The 22,384-nt window shown below is 42.6% G+C and overlaps 2 protein-coding genes across 2 annotated transcripts in view; both read left to right on the top strand.

The window, feature by feature from the left end:
- Window positions 1-7,367: 7,367 nt before the first annotated feature.
- Window positions 7,368-11,067, top strand: lig4 (ligase IV, DNA, ATP-dependent). The gene is made up of 3 exons (XM_083681233.1): window positions 7,368-7,409; window positions 7,659-7,758; window positions 8,038-11,067. Exon 3 carries the CDS (start codon window positions 8,053-8,055, stop codon window positions 10,777-10,779), a length of 2,727 nt encoding a protein of 908 aa, XP_083537359.1. The 5' UTR covers window positions 7,368-7,409; window positions 7,659-7,758; window positions 8,038-8,052; the 3' UTR covers window positions 10,780-11,067.
- A 3,628-nt stretch (window positions 11,068-14,695) lies between these two features.
- The window catches only part of nalf1a (NALCN channel auxiliary factor 1a), a gene marked incomplete at both ends in the record, with an annotated part of 28,617 nt that continues 20,928 nt past the window's right edge, over window positions 14,696-22,384 (top strand). The window contains one exon of the mRNA XM_083680427.1: window positions 14,696-15,400. Coding sequence (XP_083536553.1) covers window positions 14,696-15,400 — 705 coding nt within the window. The remainder of the gene's footprint in view (window positions 15,401-22,384) is intronic.

Genomic DNA, 22,384 nt, shown 5'->3' with positions numbered 1-22,384 from the left:
TCAGTGGTGTGCAGTTTAGAGGCCTTGAAAAGTTATTATTCCTTGTATTTATGTCAAGAGGTAGGTAACCATGGAAGTAGGGTACACAGCCACAGAAACAGGGAGTACAGTCAAGACAAAGTCTAACCCTAACCCTATTAAACAGCAGAGTGCAATCAAAAATATAAAATGCAAAGACTTTGTGACAATGCCCCTCATTATATCTTATGTATCAACAGCCATTCCAATAAATCCCATATCCATGTTTAATATACTACCTTGGTGGTAATCTCCTGATAGGTGAGCATCTCTGGAGGGGTACAGTACTCAGTACAGTACATACAGTACCTTAAGCTGACCAGAAACTACATGCAATGCTATACTGTCAGTGTAGCTTGTGCAATGATGGTGACAGGTCATATCAAAAATGCCAAAAGCACTTTCGTTTGCCAGCAACAGCTGTTGTGGCTGTTCTATTACATTGTAGAATAGGCATTACTGTGTGGGGTTAATCATAATGTCTTCTTATTGGACACTAAGGCTATCGTCCTTTCAGGTCGAAACAGTATATCCGGACACACTACTCCTGTTGTTTACCCATCCAGCATAGAGGATGTCCATCTGTAGGGAGTATGTCCATCTGGTACACTCCCTTCGGTAGTGTTATACTCTGCAGTAAGCCAACTGGCCTAGGTCAAGGCAGGGTCATTGGAGAGCTGGCACTGCACTGACCCGTTGACCCTTGGATATGGAGCCATGTGACGCAACCATGAGAGTGCTGCATCGTTCAAATGACAAAACATAACAGCATCAGCCCTAAAGGCTTGTGAGAAGGACAGAGAGAGACCATAGATTCAAAACACGCTTTGGGTTAGACTCATACTGGAGCCAAGGCATTGATATCTGAGAGAGCGAGAGCAAGAGTGAGAGAGAGAGAGAGAGAGAGAGAGAGAGAGAGAGAGATTTAGGAGGTAGAGGAACGTCACTTTGCTGTCTTGCTCTCCCTGCCAGTAGTATGAAGCAAACACAGCAGGAAAACACTCTGTATAAATATGTATATTACATGAGAAGAGAATCCGTCTCCTGTTTGTTATATAATGTTACGCAGAAGATAGTTGGTTTGTTTCATAAGGCTGGAATAGCAAATGTATATCATATTTATGTTGACCCAACTACTGACCAGTTACCTCACACAGACACATGCTGTAGACACAGACACACACTTTGTTATAAATATATATTTATTTAAGTATTTTAAAATTGTAAATAGAATAATTGTACAATGACATTAATGTACAGTATATGAAAACCCATCCTGTGCTTCCCACCTCACCCTTCCTCACCCCTCCCAGTCCCCAAATTAACCTATGCAAAATAGAAATTATATCAATGTGAAAATATAGAAGTAGGCTACACAGATGAAAAAATATAGATAATCATTAAAAAAGACTAAAAAGGATTTAAACAAACAACAACAGCAAACACTGAAATAATGATAACTACAAATTGTAAATAGATAAGTAAAACAATAGTCCATCTGGTATTTTTACAGTGTCAAAAACTGTTCTGTAATTTTATTTTATTTAGGGAGAAAAGGCATGTTTATGTTACTGCATAACTATTACAATGCAGGTTTGATTGAGTTATGTTTTTAAAATGGCAGTTATATAAACGTGTCCTTAAGCCAAGTCCAATTCCAACCAGCCCTATCAGAAGGCAAGGTGAAGCAATTACCAGAAGGCAAGGGTTAGATATAGAGGTCAGCAACTAAGTGATTTATGACCCCCTCAGTCTCCAGGACATCATTTGCAACAGGTGTGCATGTCATCACACATTTTTCAGTCTCTAATCAAAACAACTGTGTAACAACACTGTTGAATACCATGTACAGCAACCACGGCATAGAGAATCTTATCATTATATCAGCGCCTGAACAGCCTCATATACTGAGCACAATTAGATTGCCTTTTCCCCTCCCCCATCCCCTCTCCAAATCCCATCCCCTCTCCAAATCCCATCCCTGCATTCCCCCTGTCCCAGTGCAAACTGAGGCATGCCATGGCAGCTCTGACATCACTTGTTTACCATCTTCTGGCTCTGTGCTCTTCTGGCACACTGTAGAGCTGTTACATAACTGCTGTTATGAACCCTGCCTGATAACTTTGCAGCCTGATGTGTAAAATGAGGCACAGCTAAGCTTTGATCACTGCTGACTATTGCATATCCCACTCAGACAGCTTTCTACTGTACTGGATGGTAAGTGTCATATGAAAACAACAGAGTTCACGAGTACGGAGTGATTCTGATCCTCCGGCTCCGTGGCTGTTCAACTGCTGCAGCAGAGCTGATGTAAACAACCCTGACTGGCGTGTGACTCAGGACTCCCTACTGCGCAGTGCCCTCTCTCTCCACAGTAGCTGTAAACATCATCTGCAGAGGTAGCGGTGGCCCTCTACAGGCAGAGGGAGGCAGCTGAATATGGATGGCACCGCAAACACTCCAATAAGCTCCATACGGCTTTAAGACTTCCAGTTTCAAAATAAAAGCCCGAGTTAAGAGATGAATGGAAAGTGATGGGATCACAATATTTTTCTCTTATTTTTGCTGAAAGAAGGACAAATTATCCATCATAAAGTATATAGAATTTTGAAAAAGTAATTTGGATCTTTTTTTAAAGGCATATTTGATCTTAAACGTACATATTGATGCAAGTACATTTCATTTTACACTTTATATTTGTTTATTTTAATTAATCCACAGGAGCATTACATCCATGTTCACCCCTGGACAGCTGAGGAGGAAACTCTTTGTAATCTCTGGTTGAAATATTAGAAAAATAGTTTTGTATAGTCCATTATTCTGGGGCAACACTATATCATTACAGTATGTTAACATTCTGTTACTATGGAAATGGAATGTTTCTATTTTGTTCATTAGTAATGACAGCAGTACAGAATTCAGGTCTTTATGATGCTTCATCCTAAATGCCTGTCACTAACAATGCAAACATTCCACTCTTACTGTCCCCTTCGGTTCATCATTACAATTATCTTCTTTTGTGAACACTTGTTTCAGAACTATTTAAATTTCAACTACTTCAAATTTTATTCTAAAACTGAGCGATGGAATCAAGTAGCATCCCAAGGGTGTATGGACCCATACAGGTATTTATTTAAAGCTGATCATATTTGTACAATTCCAAAGTGTCTGTGTGATACAATATGTCAATCTGTTTAATCTATTCTGTATAAAGAGCTTCTGCCAAAGCAACCGGTATCTGCAGACCTTGCAGACCTGCTGGCAGGCCAAATACTATGAATCACAGGTAAGACTCACCCATAGAGAACGAAGAACACCACATATAGTACAATAATATATTATCATTGATATTCAAGGTGACCAAATCACAAGAAACATTATATCTAAAGACAGATCTAAAGAAATGAATAGCGCACTACACACTATAGCATGTGATATGTGTAATTAAAATGTCATGAGAAGCATATGACTGAAATGTTTCCTCTTGTAGTCCCCTATTGTCTCATGTGTAACCCTTGTCTTGCAGAAGAAGGGCATGGTTCATTTTCTACACCTCCAGAAAGAGGGCAATGTCCCAGCCCATATCACCCCAGAGGACATGAGTGACTGGCTGGTCGCTCAAGGGAAGAAAACCTTGAGGGAGAAGTGAGTCAGCGTGTGGCCTCATGTCCACGCACACGTCACTGCCATTCTCTGCCATAGGCATTCAAGATAATATTGATCAAAAACAACAGGAAGATTGTGTTGTAGAGAGAGTTAAATTGCCCTGTGTTTTATTTGAAGGTTATGGAGGAGTGCTCTGGAGGAGGGCAACGACCTTGTTAAATTGGTAAGAGTAACGTCCAAAGGATTGTTAGTCAAAGCCACATATTTACAGAGTTTGGCAAATTTGATGAATGGAATATCAATGTGCACCATTAGCACCAAGTTTCAATAACCAAGTTTCAATAACTATGAAATTCAACTGAGAATGGCCAAAATAATACTATTGATATAAAAGGTTTGGTGCCAACATGGAGGACAGTTTGTGTTCTCCACTTGCCATGAGAAGTAGATAAATTCTCTATTACTATAACATTTGTGCCAATCGTTTTTCCTCATTTCTATGGAAACTAATGATACATCTGTGTCCTGTATCAGGCCTGGGAGTTAAACACAATTCTGAAAATGCGGGACATGGAACATGAGGCTCTTGAAGATCTGCTGAGCATGGGGCCAAGCCACACCTGTCCTTCCCTCGCTGATTCGTGAGTCATATTAATTTGCTGCCTTTTAGAGGATAGCTCTCTATGTAAGGTGCTTTCTCTAGCATAGTGACTGCCGATGGCACTTGTTCTTATCAAAGGTTTTACTCACAATGACTGATGTATAGTTGATTCACTGACTTAGACAAATGTACTTATTGTAAGTCACTTTTGATAAAAGCATCTGCTAAATGACTTAATAAGTATTTATTTTTTTAAAAGGTAAATTGATACAACTAGTAATGCAAGACAGTGTTCTGGAAGCGTATGGATGTGATAGGTTAAGCATTAAATTATGTCTTTGCTCTTTCTCTGGCTTTCAATGTTGCTTTAGGGAACCATACATCAATGGCTTGGTCCAAGGAGCCCTCAAGACCCTTACTGAGAATGTTGCCAAGGAGCCCAGCCAGAGCCTATCCAGCCCTGAACTGGTGGTGGTGGAGATCATCCCCAGACTCCTCCAGGCCTTTTGGCCCCACCCTGCAGACGGCGACAGTAATAATATAATGTTTTCTGTCACCCTCAGTGAAATGGCTCTTGGTTTGGCCACATCGGTCATTCAGAAGCTGGCGTGTGCTCTGAAGGACCCCGCCCCTCAGGCCCTCTTCTCACGCTCCATTAGTGTGCTCCTGGTAGAGTCCCTCCACAGGAGCATTACATCCATGTTCACCCCTGGACAGCTGAGGAGGAAACTCTTTGTTAGCTCTGTGACCGATGTGGTCACAGCTGAATTACAGAGGATGTTTGAGGCTCCAGCTGCCACCATCCCCTTGGATGACGTACCAGTCTCCAGCCTGGTAGGAGACACAGCCCCTCAGGCCACCAAAGGTGTGGATGTGGCCACACAGACTGAGGAGGAGATGGAACCAGCTGAGGCGGTACCACCTAACAGCGAGGTAAGCTTTGGTCTTGACAGTCATGTCCAATCGAAGGTTTGGTAGACCACATGATCAGATCGTACATTGAAAAGCGGGTAAAAGGTATGTTCTCGGTTTTCAGACCCTCATTGAAGAGAGCATTAAGGCAGAGAGCCAGGGGGAGATGAACAGTCTACCAGCAGAGGAGAAGACCAATGAGGTAAGCACTGCCCATACTGTAGTATTGTATTGACTCCATAACCGAGCTATACAATCAAATAGAAATGAAATGTTTAACTTAGTTCTCCTGCTGTTTTCAGGCCCTCATTGATGCCACCTTGGCTGCTAGCCAAGACAAAATGGAGGTGGAGAAGGAAGCCGTCAGTGTCCAATCAGGTACAAGAGATTACACTAACACATTTCTGATCATTTCCTTTCATATTGTAACGAATGTTCTCTTTAATTAAGTATGGGAGACATTGACACCCCTTCTTGTAATTTTCAGATGAGGCCCAGGTCAAGACCAAGCGGAGCGTCCTCTACAGGCTGTGGAGGGCATTGTGCTGCTGTGGCAGCTCCCAGGCTAATGATGACTGAATATAAAATGGCAAAAAACTTGCATTGGTACTCCAGGCCATCATCAGGGTCAACATTTCTATCAATAAAGCATTAATTTTTCATCGCAATTGGTGTCAATTTTAGCTTTTTATCTGAGCATGTGTATGAAGGAAAGGTTGAGCTGGTTGATTAAGTGGTATTGTTTGTCTATGGTATCAACTCTCTTTTTATTTTCCATGATTCAGGTTGGAACCTACTTTGAGTTTGTGAAACATGACGTGTCCATTTATAATAACTTGCTCTGGATACTTTGACTTTGACGCACAACCCTCCAATGTTGTCTCACAGGAAAGGTAAAGGCAGTGTTTGTTAGACAATAATAATAATAATAATAATAATAATAATACATTACATTTGTATAGCGCTTTCTCATGGACTCAGAGTGCTTTACATGTCAAGAATATGAAAAATAGAACATAAAAAATAAAATATAGGAGGACAGTCACAGAACATACAGCCCTATAGATTGAAAGCCTGCCTGAACAGGTGAGGGGTGGGGGGGGGGTGGGGGGGGGGGAGTAGTCGGGTGCTGAGCATCGTGATGACAGGAGCTGGGCCTTGATGTTGTAAATTTTTTCATTGGGGAAGTGGAGACTGGGTGGTTTTCCAGCAGTTTTAGTAGTGAGATGACTGTGGAGAATAGGACCTTGAGATTGTGACTGTTGGGTAATTAGGATATAAGAACACTTACATTCACGTGACCCCGCATTCACACCAACTTGTCATTAACATTATTTTCTCAAACTCATATTATTTATCATCCTTTCAAAAATACAATTGAATAAAGGTCAGAAAATCTCACAACCACAACAGGTGCTTTGAAGCTAAGTCACACCATCCCTTGTGCCTACCAATCTGTGACTATACGTCAACAACATTCAAATGAAAAAAATAGTACGTCTAGTCACAAATTGGGGCTATATTCACCCACGTTTCGTCAAAATCGAACCAATCAGTATAATTTCTGGATTAATGGAAAGAGATCGATCCATAGTTCCCTCCCCGATTCAGGACCTGTTCATTCTGCATTATTCAAAACAAATATATGGGAACATAAACCATGCATTCTTAAACCACACTAAAGCACCCCCACAGTCCTATTTACTGTACAAACATAGTTTGGATAGCCTAAAAAATACTGGCCTATAGCCAAGCATACATGTACACCTGTGGGAATGTAAATGCAAAGTATTTTAATTGAAAATCATATTATGAATCACTTTTTCTGGATGACTGAAAAATATGTTGTTGAATGGGTTTAGTATACTGTTTTGTAAAGTGATCAGATACATGATATGCATGTAGAGGTAGCCTGTGTTTAGAAAGTCCCAAACTTCACTGAATTACTAATTATACTAGACCTACAGGTAAGGTCAAATTAATCCCTGTGCTAAGCCTCTTTTATGTGAGTAAAATATGAATGCATTATGAAAAATTGGGATATGAATGGATTATGAAAAAACGGGATAACAACTCTAATGGTGAAAGCCACAGAGCTGGACTAAACTGGCCACTTTCATATGGATCTGGCGCCATCTGTTGACATTGGAAATGACTGCAGGATGTCAACGTCCCTATCCTTGTTTCCGAGGGATTGTTTTACTTGACGGTTTCCTCTTGGAGATAATAACAAGGAAGTAGCTAGTGCAGTAGAATTGCTAGCCACAAAGAGGTAATAATCATCGATAAACAGCATGTTTGGTTGGTTTTAGGCTTAGAAAAAATTATCGGCTAATTTGCTAAATCATTTTTGAATACGTAGTCATATCATTCAACTGATTTCAGCTTGATGCTATTGCTTTGATCGATCGTCTAATAGCAAAGTCCAGCTATATAACCAGCATAACCAGCTACTGTTATAAGAATTACAATACAATTGCACAACAAAGTAGGCCAACCTCCGAAATGTTTTGTCTGACAGGTCGTTGGTGATGACGCAATCCGAAACTGGAATTGTCTGAACTAGTTTTAGAGTTGTGTTCCTGAGAGTTGAGGAGTTTGAAGCACTGACATTGCACTAGGTAAGCTTCTATTGCATTTGTTTCTTTGTTGTTATGAATTATTGATTTGTTACAGCATATGTCAACATGCAATGTCAATGTTGATGAATTGTAGCTAGCTGGTTTAACATTAATGGATCTATTATTATTATGGATCCTTTTTTTGTGAACAATCTTTTAATTTTTCTTGAATACAAAGTGGCTCATACACAGTAACAAACTGTACCATTACCCAAAAGTGAGATGACAAGTAATTGGTTTAAACTTTATGATATTAAAACCTGTGTTTTTTTTTTTCAGGCTACAGATTTCACCATGGAAGGAACCTCAAAAAGTGAAACTATCCCACAAAAATCAGTTGCGGCCCAAGTTCCATTTGTTCACCTGTGCACCACACTTGAAAAGATCCAGAGGGCCAAGCTCCGACCAGACAAAGCCAAGTTTCTCAGGGACTTCATAGACTCATGGAGGAATTTCCATGCTGCACTCCACATAAACAACCCCAAAACCACAGACTCTTTCTACCCAGCCATGCGCCTCATTGTTCCCCAGTTTGAGAGGGAGAGGATGGCATATGGCATTAAAGAGAGCATGTTAGCTAAGCTCTATATAGAAGTCTTGGGCCTTCCAAAGAATGGACCAGAGGCAAACAAACTGTTGAATTATCGAGCTCCCACCACATCCCAGGGGGAGTCGGGAGACTTTGCCAGCATGGCATACTTTGTGTTGAAGAAACGATGTGCGGACCAAGGCAATCTTACTATCAAAGATGTCAACGACTTTCTCGACTCAGTGGCCAGAAACAATGAAGGCAAGCTGAAAGACCTTGTGAAAAAGAGCCTCCTAAACCTTATCACCCAGAGCACGGCCCTGGAGCAGAAGTGGCTTATCCGTATGATCTTGAAGGACATGAAGCTGGGCGTTAGTAAAGAAACAGTGCTCCAGGTGTTCCACCAAGACGCGTCTGAGCTCTACAATGTCACCACAGACCTGGACAAGGTTTGCCGACAGCTCCATGACCCTGCCATGTGCCTCAGCGAAGTCTCCATTAGGCTCTTCTCTGCCTTTAAACCCATGCTGGCAGCTGTAGCCAACATCCGCCAAGTGGAGAAGCAGATGGGCAATAGCCCCTTCTTCATTGAGACCAAGCTGGATGGAGAGCGTATCCAGCTGCACAAGGATGGGGATGTTTACAAGTACTTCACTCGGAACTCCTTTGAGTACACCCAACAGTTTGGGGCTTCGCCTCTAGAGGGCTCCCTGACCCCTTTTATCCACAACGTTTTCAAGCCCCATGTAGTGAACTGCATCCTGGATGGGGAGATGATGGCCTACAACTCCACCACCGAGACTTTCATGCAGAAAGGTAGCAAGTTTGACATCAAGAGATTAATGGACGACTCAGAGTTGCAGACATGCTTTTGTGTCTTCGATGTTCTTCTTGTTAATGACCAGAAGTTTGGCAAGGAGACACTGAAGAAGCGCCATGACACTCTGCAGACTGTCTTCACTCAGATAAAAGGAAGGATACAGTGGGTACCCAAAACTGAGGCCAAGACCAGGCAGGAGGTGGTGACTGCCCTTAATGAAGCCATTGACAATAGGGAAGAGGGGATCATGGTGAAGGATCCCATGTCTGTTTACAAGCCTGATAAGCGAGGTGAGGGCTGGCTCAAGATAAAGCCGGAGTATGTGGATGGCTTGATGGATGAGCTTGACTTGCTGATTGTTGGAGGCTATTGGGGAAAAGGAAGACGGGGCGGGATGATGTCCCATTTCCTTTGTGCAGTTGCGGAGGCTCCAAGGCCTGGAGAGAAACCCTCTGTCTTTCACACACTGTGTCGCATTGGCTCTGGCTACACCATGAAAGAGCTGTACGAGTTGGGCTTGAAGCTGGCCAAACACTGGAAGGTTTACCGAAAGAACAACCCTCCAGCATCAATCCTTTGCGGGACGGAGAAACCTGAGGTTTACATTGAACCCTGCAACTCTGTCATCATCCAGGTCAAGGCGGCTGAAATAGTAGACAGTGACATGTATAAAACCAACTGCACGCTACGTTTCCCCAGGATAGAAAAGACACGGGAGGACAAGGAGTGGCACCAGTGCATGACTCTAGCGGAGCTGGATCAGTACCGCAACAAGGCCTCTGGTAAGCTGTTCTCTCGCCATCTACACATCAATGACGAGGAGCCTGACAAGAAGAAGCGAAAGCTGACAAAGCCCAAGAAGGTCATTGGCATCATTGACCACTTCAAGTCCCAGGACCTGTCTGCGGTTGCAAAGGAAACAGACATGTTTGAGGATGTGGAGTTTTGCGTTATGAACGGCAGTACAGAGCATCCCAAGGCGGAGCTAGAGAAGGGCGTTGCCCGTTGCGGGGGAGTGGTCGTCCAGAACGCAGGCAGGGACACGTACTGTGTGATCGCTGGTGTGGAGAACATGAGGGTGAAGAACCTGATCTCATCCGACCAGCACGACGTGGTGTGGGCCTCCTGGCTCCTGGAGTGCCTGGACAGAAAGCTGGTGGTGCCATGGCAACCCTGCCACATGATCCACATGTCCCCCTCCACCAGGGAACACTTTTCCAAGGAGTATGATTGCTATGGAGACAACTACTTTGTGGACACGGACAGGAAGCAGCTGAAGGAGGTGTTTGGCAGGATGAGCAGTGAGAACACGGTGGATCCACGCATTTCTCAGGTAGAGGAGAGGTATGGCTGGAATGACCTAGCCACCAGCATGTTCAGGCCCTTCAGGATTTACCTGGACAGGTATGCAAACATTGGAGACCCCAAAACCATCCTCCCAGCCACATGCCTGGACACAAGGGCGCTTGAGCTCCGCTACCATGGGGGGATGGTGGTGCAGAGGCTTAAAGAAGGGGTCTCTCATGTCATAGTGGCTGAGGAAACAAGATTGTTGGATTTGAGGACCCTCAGACGACTCTTTACTAAGAAGTTTAAGATTGTAAGAGAAACTTGGGTGACAGACTCTATCAAAGCAGAGCATTTGCAGAATGACAATGAATACCTTGTGTGATGGTTGAGGCAGCAAGCAATGCTATTAAGTGGCTTAGCCTAATACAAACACTTAAGCACATGTAGTATGATTGTCTTAACTTCTGATTTCTGAGTTTTAAACTGTAAATAAATGCTTATTTTAACAGGTTTGCCAAATCAAAAGGAAGAATTGATCATTTGAAGTATATTAACAAAATAGATGAGTGAAAGTGCAATCATTTTACCAATGTAGAATATTTAAATGTCAGGAGAAAGATTTGAACACATGATATTCCATTATTTATTTTCTGCTCTGCACTTATTTGGAATGGGAATAAATATTTTGAATATGTACAGAAATAAAATAATGTTTTAAAGAAAGTTTTTGTTTTGTTTATTGATGAGGGTTGCTTGGTAAGGGCACCAAGTGGGAATAAATCATTGTGAGTAGGGAAGGTGGCGGCGGGGAGCGGGGGGACTAGAGAGAGGACACGTCTGTCAGAGAGACGGACCACAGGATTCCTCAAAAATAGGATCCCCTCTGGGCACTCTTAAAAGATGTCTTCCTGTTTCCCTCTCCAGAAAGGTCAGAGAGGTATCGAGGGACTGAGTGAGCGTGCTTTACCCTTCACAACTTGCCCCTGTAGGGTGCAGTAGTCTGGGGCCTTTTGTCAGCCTGGTAAACAGCACAGTTTGATTACATTTCCTGGGCTCTACTCTCCTCATCTCATGAACAATTATTCATCACTAAAGCCCCAATGCAATCATCTGCAGATTTCCAATATAACTTAAAAATATTGTTGAATTATTCTTGTGCAGAATGAAAGCATTGGGAAAGCAATTTGTAATACAGATAACATTGTTTCAGTTTCACACTATAGATATTGTTAGGAGTAATCATTATTGGCCACTGGGTTCCATGCTACTAGTGCTTAGTTTCCAATTGGACACTTGTGCTGTTATGCCTTTGATATGCATAGACCCACTGTACTTTTACATTTACATTTATTTTCTTAACAGTGTTATGATCATCCAATAGCATGAGGTCTTATGATACTTGAGTTAATTACCCACCTTAGTTTGGTGAAAAAATAATGTGAACATGATTCCTGAACATTCTGAAGGTAGACCAAACGACAAAGACAAAATGGTATGCTATGGTAGTTATGTGACACTTCAGATTTAGAGAGAAAGAAACCCGCTTATTGATACAGAACTTGCATGTGTCACACTAGTCATTTACAGCCTAAATCACTGACTTGCCAAGGCGACCTAAAAAGATAAATGCTGTAATTGGGCTTCTCTACGGAACAGTGGAGAGACGTATTGGTACACCAGAAATAAATGGCTTGGAAACTGCTGAATGTCTTCAACAGAAATGAGCTGCCCCCTGTGGAGACCAAACAGACATTTATGACTGCAGGGCAGATAAGTCTTGCAAATGAGCATATCCCACGCTTGGAGGAAACATTGAACTTAGAAAGCCCTGGTCCAACATGAGCTTTCATGCAGTGTCTTCGGAAAGTATTCAGACCCCTTCACTTTTTCCACATTTTGTTGGGTTATAGACTCAATTTAAAATGGATTAAATTAAAAGAATTTGCCATCAATCCACACACAATACCCCAGAATGACAAAGTGAAAACACATTTTTTTAAATTTCAGTAAATTTATTAAAATTAAAATACAGAAATACCTCATGTACATAAGTATTCAGACCCTTTGCTATGACACTCTTAAAATTAGCTAAAATGCAAAAATGTCATCAACAAATCACTCAATAAGTTGAATTGAGTCCATCTTAATGCAAGAATAATAGTTAATGTAATTTTGGAATTAATATCTTTGTTTTATAGGATATCTGATTTGCATATGAATCAATTACACACTGTAGATTAGGATGTCACTACCAACTCAGCAAATTTAATAATTTTCTCTTGATCCTGACAAACTCTTTGCTGTATCACTTGAATTCATAGTTGCAAAAAGTAATTATGGATATGAAATAGATATTTTCCATTAAGGGATTCTTTTTGGCCACTTGGTTATAGACCAATTTTGTAGAGTGACTGTGATGATGTTGACAGGCCTCAGGGTCACATTCTTGAGCAGGTTGTTCCTCTCCATTTGCTCAGTTTGTAATGACAACCTGATCTACACAGTGTGTAATTGATTCCTATGCAAATCTGAGACCTTATAAAAACAAAATTACATGAATTATTATCCTTGTGTTAAGATGGACTCAATTCAACTTATTGAGTGATTTGTTGATGACATTTTTGCATTTTAGCTAATTTTAAGTGTCATAGCAAATGGTCTGAATACTTATGTACCTGAGGGTAAATTGAGTAATTTTTACATTTTAGGAAGAGCTCACATTGATATTTCAAGTCTTATGAAGGCCCAGATTTGTTATGGTCCATCAGAGCCCCTCTTTAATTCATACCCTGCTCATGCCTTGGTCAGCTGCCTATGGACTGCTCTCATTGACACCAGGAAACAAAGCTGTGTGAGACAAATCTAAATGCAGAAAGGTTGTTTGTTTCCTCTGACATTCTCTCCAGATTTACCTTGGGTCGACTGGGTGTTTACAAAATGTCTGTGTAGGTGTAGAACATGGAGATTTGTATGTTAAGTGGAGGTATTGAGGAAGTGCTCTGAAGCTACACTGAGAACAAGGATCATATGGATAATGTGTAGATAGAGTATAGATTATGCTTGTGTGTCAATTTACTGTACAGTAGTTGAGGGTCTTATGGGCTCCCTGCTGACAGTCAATTGAGAAAGCAGGTCACCCTGATGCTGGTGACATGATAGGACAAGATGAACACCTCCACACATGTCCTGACATCCCTCATTCAGATGTTCAGCATGGCAGATCTGTTTTGTGATTGCTGCTTTAGCCTACTAAATATTTTTGGTCAGATGTTAATAACTTCATAAAGAAAAAAGCTGTAGAAACTCCAATCAATATATTATTATTTTCACTTATTTATTCTCAGTCTTGGATTAATGGAGATTATGTTTTTATATGTAGCCTGATATTTGTTTTCTATTTTTCTATTTGGCTAAATAATGTGTGCATGTAGGCTAAATGCAGATGGTCTTCTCAAAATGCAACAAAGGAGCATAAGAACTCGGTGTGTCTGCTTGGTAAACTTGGCCCTATAGGGGAAATTCCTATATTGAATCTCCTTGTCCATCCTGACCCTTCCAGATGGCAGATTTAGCAGATGTCTCCTATGTCCTTCCTGTCACTGGCATTCAGAGTTACAGGAGTTGGGGAATGAGTGAATTAGAGCTGTACATCTTTTCATTCAACTATAAAGTAGATGCGTATTTGAATTCACATGCACTATCTGACAGCAGACTATCTCAGACTCCGCTCTGTCCAGGGCTAAGACCGACAAGTGCGTCAGGATGGAGCTACCGCTGCGCTGAAGATGTCGCACACGACGCAGCTCCGGCACAGAGTATTTCCAGACGAACATAACAGGGGCGAGATGACTGTGGGTACCGAAAGACAATATCCGAGGCATTTTGCCATGCAGAGACGGAATCTAGAATCGCTTTTCTGAGTCAAGACCAAGCCCTCATTCCAGAGCCGTCGGGAAGAACGTAAATGCAACTCTGCCGTAAAACAGGTCTACGCAAAGGACCAGGGCAGTGCGGAGCGCAGGGTAGAGGAGGAAGGGGGGCGAGACATGTTGCTACAGAAAACTAGCATCTTTATTGGAGAGCCATGGAGAACGCGGTCCCATCGATGCACTATTTAATCTCCACGAAAACATTAATTGAATGGGAATTAGGCCTACCGATAATCGCGGAGGTAAGCCAGGACCACCTACAACCCAACATTTAAGAGGAGAAAAACGCAAATTACACCCGACGTCAATGAATGTTGTGGCAGAGAAGCCCCCAAGGTGGAGTCGGCCGGTGAAGCCCGTTCCCAAAATATGACCAGGGGTGCTTGGACGTGTCGGCAGCAAGATGACGGCTTAAAAATCTGGCTAGAACCCCGCGAGAACGAAAAGCCATTCACGGACTCAGAGAGGGCCCAGAGATGGCGACTGTCCTTGGCATCTCTCTTGTTTCTAACCATTCTGCTCTCTGATCACTTGTGGTTCTGCGCCGAGGCGAAATTGACCAGGACCCGTGATAAGTTTTCATTGATGGACATGGGCGCTTACCCATCTGCAAACCACATACTATCACCCAACCTCCATTTAGCACACAGCAGCCTCACACGAAAAGAATATGCTATTTTTATAGGGAATTCTACCAAACCTTTGTGGCGTCTTGAAACTTGCCACCACGATAGTTTATCTAAAAACTGCTTTACTTTTGATGACGCCGACCATTTGTGCAGGGGCCTTTCCGAAAAAGAAGGGACGCGGTCTGTAAATATAAGTGATTTGTACCTTTCTTTTTGTAATTCTTATTCTCTTTTGGATTTGTTTTACGGGTCTACGAGTCCAGACAATTTGAACTGCAGCCTTGACGTGATCATTGATGGTGATATGGCAAAGTGCAGTCTGTGCGTCGAGGCGTACCAGCGCTACGACCAGCACGCCCAGGAGAAATATGAGGAATTTGAGATTATGACTCAGAAATACGAAACTGATGCATATTCAGTGAGAACGTGCATGGAGGAATGCAAGGTAGGCTGAGGGGGGATCTTCCATCCATCTGTTGATTTTTCCTTAATAGATGCAGTTTGGTCCTCCATCCAGTCGTCATGGTAACAATGACATATTCAAGGAGATTCTCTGCTGTGGGCTCCATGGTCTCCTTTTCATCATCTCTAGATTGTATGTGAATGCAGAGTTCTACTTGATTTGGATGGAGGCGTACTTTTCTATGGTTAGCCTGTAGCCATAGACTAGCCCACCCCCCCACCCCCACCCCCACCCCCCACCCCAACCCTCTACACATGTGCCTAAAACTTAAGGAGTTGATCCATGAGAGTTGAGGATTTAGGTTATATTGTTGTCCTTTGATTGCAATGCTGCATAGTGTGTATGCTCTTCCAAGCCAGCTTTAACATGTTCATGCGTCATTCAACATGCGCGCAGGTGGTCTTTTCTGTCGCCTATTAGGCCCGCGCGTGCGGTGTAGCACAACTGTGCCAGGTGTTCCGCCATGGCCTCTCTGCTCCGAAAACGGAGGGGTCCCTGCTGCCTAATATGAGTACATTTCAATAACGTTAATAGAGCACTGGGTTCCCTGCCTAATCTGGTGGAAAGGGCTTTTTCAACGTCCCATTTGGCCGTGTCTGCTCATTACTCGCATGCAAGCATAGAGCTCTTTTATCAGTTGGAAACTCGACAATGACATTGACACAGAATTACCACATTCCAACAATCACTGAATCAGTCAGTGACGATGACGACGGGACAAAAAGCTTATTTATTTGCTCAATTGTTTAATTACTGTCCATGAATAGGAATTAGCCTGCATAGATCAGCATGTAATAGGCTTCCTAATCTTCCTATATTCATGTAAAATATCAACCGAACTAGGCGAGACATCTCAAACACTACTCAAAAGGTTGAGATCTGCAACATTAGATAGGCTAAAGATAGGCCCAGAGTTGTATATACTGGAAGTACTTTGTCGCCCAAACAAACATCAACCCCTAACTCCTACCCACCCACTTGATGATGGTTTCAAGGAAAATACACCTCATTTATTAGGCAAGGTGAAGCTGTCACCATAGGCTATGTCTCTATCTACAGTATGTCTTTGCTTATACCAATCCAACCCAGATCTACACAAGGACTAAGGGAGAAGGGGTGATAGGTTGATTTTTGGATTGAGTATCATCACAATAGAGACACAGCCAGCACATAACAAATACTTTTTTTTTTATTTTTTTTATCATGTTCAACCCTTATTGTGCTTGTTTATCTATCCCTCTGCAGCTTTTAAATATTTATATAACCCAAACACACAAACAAGCTCATTTTTGACTCATCATTATTCCGTAACATCTCCATAACAACTGCTCCTGAGGTCAGTTTGCACTGTAGTTTAAGTGTCTGTTCTAAGGTATAAGGTCTTATACTAAGAACTGTCTTAGTTATTTTGTCATACAACATTTTCACTTATTTTTATTTATTTGCTGTTCCTTATCCTTATCTTATTTCCAGTAGATTTCTCTGACGTCCTTTCATCATCTCATTTACTCATCTTATTCTGTTCTCCAGCCCTCTCCTATATACAGTATATATATGTGTGTGTGTGTGTGTGTGTGTGTGTGTGTGTGTGTGTGAGACAGAGAGAGAGAGAGAGAGAGAGAGAGAGAGAGACACAGAGAGAGACAGAGAGAGAGAGAGAGAGAGAGATGAACAATATGTGTGGACCTTGTCTCATTGGTGTGTCAGTGGTGTTTGTACAACTTCAGTACGGTGATAGCACCATTGCCCTGTATTAAGTTTCTTATTACTTAGTGTTCAAACACACAGACGTGTTAGACAGAGCTGGATATTGGTAGTGGAGTTAATCCCCACATCCAGGCTCACATGTTGTCTGTCTCTTCTTTGCTCATGCACCTTGGTTGGGGAGCAAAGTAGTGGTAGTTTCTCCTCATGTAATGTCATAGCATGTGCAGTACTGTATTTTCACAAGAGACATGCAGGCGAGAGGAGAGGCAAGGATGTGAGAAAGAGAGAATTCAAATTAGAGTTAGAGTTAGTATTAGAATCAGAAACGAGGAGGACAGTTATTTGGACAAGTGAGGAGAGATAGAGAGATATATAGAGAAAGATATAGTCTGTGTGTGTGTGTGTGTGTGTGTGTGTGTCTGTCTGCGTGAGAGAGAGAGAGAGAGAGAGAGAGAGAGAGAGTGAGTTTGTGTTACCGGCCCTCCCTGACAGATGACCGGTATCAGCCCCTTGTGATCAATATAATCAGTTTCAATTAAGTGTTGCTGTTTTTATCCCTGCCCTGTGTGTGTGTATATGTGCTGCTACAAACACTCACACACATACACACACACACACACACACACACACACACACACACACACACACACACACACACACACACACACACACACACACTAAAGAACACTCGAAAGAAACACAGATTTGTTTGTTTGTTCACATGCACCAAACTTGGTGACATTTGAAACGACCACAGTCATTGAGGCACGTTGTTATTTTCTTTTTTTGCAACTTGGCTGGTGCCGTGCTTTCTTGATTATAGGTTAAGACTACATACCTCGCAGGGTTGCTAGAACTACCACACTGTGAGCTTTCTAGGAAAAATATGTCATGCTCTAACACAGTTTAATAGGTACCTGGTCTTTAGTGCCACAGTTCTGCTGTCGGAGGGAGTTTCTATGTGTGATGATGATGAATACCTAGTCAAAGACAATAGCGTCACAGGAGTGTGAGAGCTTGGGTCGGTTTCAGGAGTGGCTGATCTCACCAGTGCGTACGCGTGTGTTTGGGTTAATAACACAGTGTCAATATCCTCACGGTTTATGTCTGTTTTCAGTACTGTAACTATTTTTTTAAAAGCTCAAGAGCTTGAGTCAGTGTTCACCTGTTATCAAACCTCATGCTGTTATTTAACATCAACACCATTTGAATCGTTTTTCTTTAGACAAGCTGTGGTTCTCAGGCCTGTGGAAGAACCAACTCTGCAGGGGCAGGTTGCATCCCCTGGGCTCGCCCAGTCAACTTCCTGATTCAGTTAGAAGCTCTGGAAGCGTAGTGAACCGCCTGGTTGCTGTGGGAGCTTGACCTTGTAGCCCGGGAAACGTTGACTAAGATCCCTGGGGGTCTCACTCGACCTCCACTGCTCCTTTCGCTGTCTGGCAGGAGATGGAGGGGCTGTTGAGCCACAACACAGAGAACAGTTGGATCCACTAGTCCTGTGTTTCGTGATTATTGGGTTTGTTTCTGAAAAGCTGTCTGACTGCGTGAATGGCCTCTTACTTCTTACATGACCACATTGCTACGCTAATGAGCGGATGAAACGTTGCCACGTTCTGATAGCTTTTTTCGCCCCCCGAATTGAAAAAAAAGCTCCTTCAACAACTATGTCCTTAACAAAGATGGTGGCCTCCTCCCTTGCCTCCCCTCCACATAGAATGATGCTCCAACCATAGTAATACAGTTACTATGTGACCGACTTGGTTAGAAAAGTTGAACGGTGATACCGTATGCACATCCCAAATGTTCACACCTATGCCAGGCTATAATGTTGTCATTGTTCTTAAAGGGCCTTTACTAAACTGGCACACCGAGATAAAGGAAAACATGGCACTAGTGTCACTTTTAGCTATTTCAGAATACTGTGTGTAGACAAGTCTAATGTATGTTCTATCCATTCTAATTCTAATTCATGTCCCTAACCATGGTTATCTGAGTGAGGGCACAAATCTTGTGTCTGGATGGAAAGGAGGCTCTGGTGTGTGTGTGTGTGTGTGTGTGTGTGTGTGTGTGTGTGTGTGTGTGTGTGTGTGTGTGTGTGTGTGTGTGTGTGTGTGTGTGTGTGTGTGTGTGTGTGTGTGTGTGTGTGTGTGTGTGTGTGTGTGTGTGTGTGTGTGCAGTGGATACACCCTGGCGGACATGCTAGACAGTCCTCTGGCAGTTCCCCATTCATCACCCAGGGCACCATCTCTCCCTGCCTGCCTGAATGAGACACAACCCAATTCAATCACAGCACCTGTTTGTTCTCCCTGATGAGAGAGAGGGAGAGAGAGCGAGCGAGAGAGAGAGAGAGAGAGACAGAGAGAAAGAGAGACAGAGAGACAGAGAGAGAGAGACAGAGAGAGAGAGAGCAAACACTACCACACAGGAAACACATAGTGAGCAAGAGGGGGAACTCCGTGGCTCAGAGGAAGGACATGTCAGTTCTCTCCCATGGTGGCGTGCAGAGAGGATAAGGACACAGGAGGGCACTGGGCAATGTTGTCTCAGGATTACCATGCCACAGACACACACCAAAGGGAAGCCAGCCACCCACGTGTTGGGGGGAGCCATCATTCCATTTCTGCTGGTGCTACCCCCGCAGGATAATGTAAACGTTGAAAAATGTATTGAAAATGTTGCAGTGGATTATACACAAGCTGAAATACGTGTTCGGTTTGGATAGGTCTAGTTGTGAATGTGAAAGAATCAAGTGTCTGGTGGATTGACCCAGACCAGGAGGAGAGATAAAAGGGATACTTTGATTATTCGCTCACGTCTTAATAAAGGATTTACTTACTTATCCCTGCTGTTTTCACAAGGAATTCAGTGCTGGTTGCAGCAAATCTGGGGAGGGCCTATAGTATTGTCTATTATGTACAGTATCCAACTGTTGATATTGCTATCAATAATAGTTAAGTGTTTTTGCCTGACTGTGGGTATATAGCCTAGGTGTCCCCTCTTGAAATCATTTCTCATGTTGGAGACCCTGACTATTGTGAGTGCTGAGGACAGAGTGATATGCAAATCCAAAAATGCTAGTTAGCTCCGCGTAGCATTTGTAATTATGTTTATGAATAGAGGGACTCTCTTTCACAGGCACATTGGGCCTTTGTGCCTCTCATTAGCGGCGATGGTATCGTCTCCCAGGGCTTGGCAAGACCAGGAGGAGCTATGGCATTGAGCTTTCTCTCTCTCTCTCTCTCTCTCTCTCTCTCTCTCTCCCCCCCTCTCTCCCTCTCTCACTCACACTGCCTAATCTCTCACTCACGCCTAAAACAGACCTTTCATTAGCCTGACCATCAAGAGATCCCTATCAGTGCCTGCAAGGCCTTCGAATAAAAAACCTTGCCAAACGAGACAGATAAAGACTCAAAGGATACAAAAAAGTGGAGAAAGAGGCCGGAAACAAAACCCATAGCAAGTACTTATCTGTCCCCGTTCTTGCCATATTCTTAAGGGCCATCTACTTTTAGGTATGAATTTGCTAATTCATTAGGTTTCTTCAACACCTGTTGTGGAAAATGTTGTAATAGTCTGGTCTTGTAAGCAAAAAAGCAACAACAACAAGAATTCAGTTCTGTTGAAAAGTTGTGACTCCTTTGAAAGGCCAGTCACCCTGGAAAAGCCAATGAGAGAGCCAAACAAATGTTACATAACCAGAGCAGAACTTGGGGCAAAGCACAACCAACACAGTGGCTATGGTATGGTTATGTAATGCTGCCTTTTAACCGTTCTCATAATGACATAACAATGGTTCTAAAACAGGACAGGACAGGACAGGAGCTGGTATTGTACTACATTACTGTTTGAAAGTCATCTCATAAAGACAGGTGGAGGAGGAGGTTGAACCAGAGAAACGTGATTACGTTGTTTTGGCAATGTCACTATGAGGAATGTACTGACATGAAACATTGACAGTGACTTGCTTATAAATGTTGTGTAAGAAGCTATTGACTTTGGCATGCACATACATTCAACTGTGTGTGTCTGCAACTCTTATTCAGTTCATCTCTTTGTAGTAATAAGAGCACTGCAAACAATGACATCTTCTGTCAGATCAATGTTTAACTGTACCTTAATTAAAGCTAATAAAACATTCTTGCCATCTGTCAGGTCATGCATACTGTAGATAACTGGCTGTGCTAATAGGAAGCTATTGTGGTATTCCTTTCTCACTAGGGACCGGCTCAGTGGGAGGGTGAGATGTCATTGTGTCTTCTGAAACATTTTTATAAGGACGTCGTTTTCGATGTTGTTAGGTGGTTTCCAATAGAAGTGTCCAATGGGCAGGGAGTTAACGGTGTCTCCTGGTGTCGAAGGGACCTGCCTGGTGTCTCTCAGCGTCTTTACTGAGAGAGGACTCAGTGTGGCAGGTCCACTGACATATTCAGCAAGCTGACAATTCATTTAAGGGGAACAACGTCATCGTCCTGGCCATTTTAATCATCCTAATGGTATGCATGCTTGCAGCTTAGCAGAGCAGCTGGTCACTCATCCATTTTGCTCATTCATTCCAGAGAGGAGATGCTAGGCTACTATAGGCCTACAGATGTGTTAAATGGGTCTATTCTACATACACTATGCTGCAGATTTCTATAGCTCCCATGTGCTAGAAAAGCACAAACCACTCTCCTGACTGTCTGGGATAATCTTTGAGTTCATGATTGAACTGTGAAGAGCACGGGGATGGATTTAGTATGGCAGAAATATCATTTTGACTTACAGAATGGACACGATTCTGTATGGTGTGCTCTGTATGTTCGATTGAACAGGAACTTTCTGAAGGGCTGAATAATAGCTTTGCTGTAGGATTGGACCGGCATTTACAGCCCTAGCTCCCTATTGACTTCAAAAAAAAGGAAAAGAAAATTGTCACTACCTACGACCCACTTCCAACCAAAGCAGTTGAACAAGAGAGCAAACTGAAAGAAGGAATACTGCATATTCAACCTCTTGTGGAACAATGGAATTGCACTTCAAAATGGCTTCGTTATTGTTAAAAGTAACATGTTATATGATGTGTAGCCTTCATCAGAGATTCATCCTAATGAAGCCTACACGCCGAAACGTGTTTGATTTGAATGATAAAGAAACAATTGGATGTCTAGTTCCGTTGTCTTCCAACCGAGCGTTCCTCCTTCCCTTTGATCTATGTACAGTAACAAGGAGTGAACGGTGTCTTGTGTTAGGTGCCAAGTTTGGACTCCTGTTGTGTACTGC

This window comes from Argentina silus, assembly GCF_951799395.1.
Source record: "Argentina silus genome assembly, chromosome: 11".
Classification (NCBI taxonomy): domain Eukaryota; kingdom Metazoa; phylum Chordata; class Actinopteri; order Argentiniformes; family Argentinidae; genus Argentina; species Argentina silus.
Note: the sequence above shows the minus strand (reverse complement) of the source record. Positions and strands in the feature narration are given on the sequence as shown.

Excerpts from the sequence above, each read along its gene's own strand:
- lig4 (XM_083681233.1), top strand. The coding sequence starts at position 8,053 with ATGGAAGGAACCTCAAAAAGTGAAACTATCCCACAAAAATCAGTTGCG.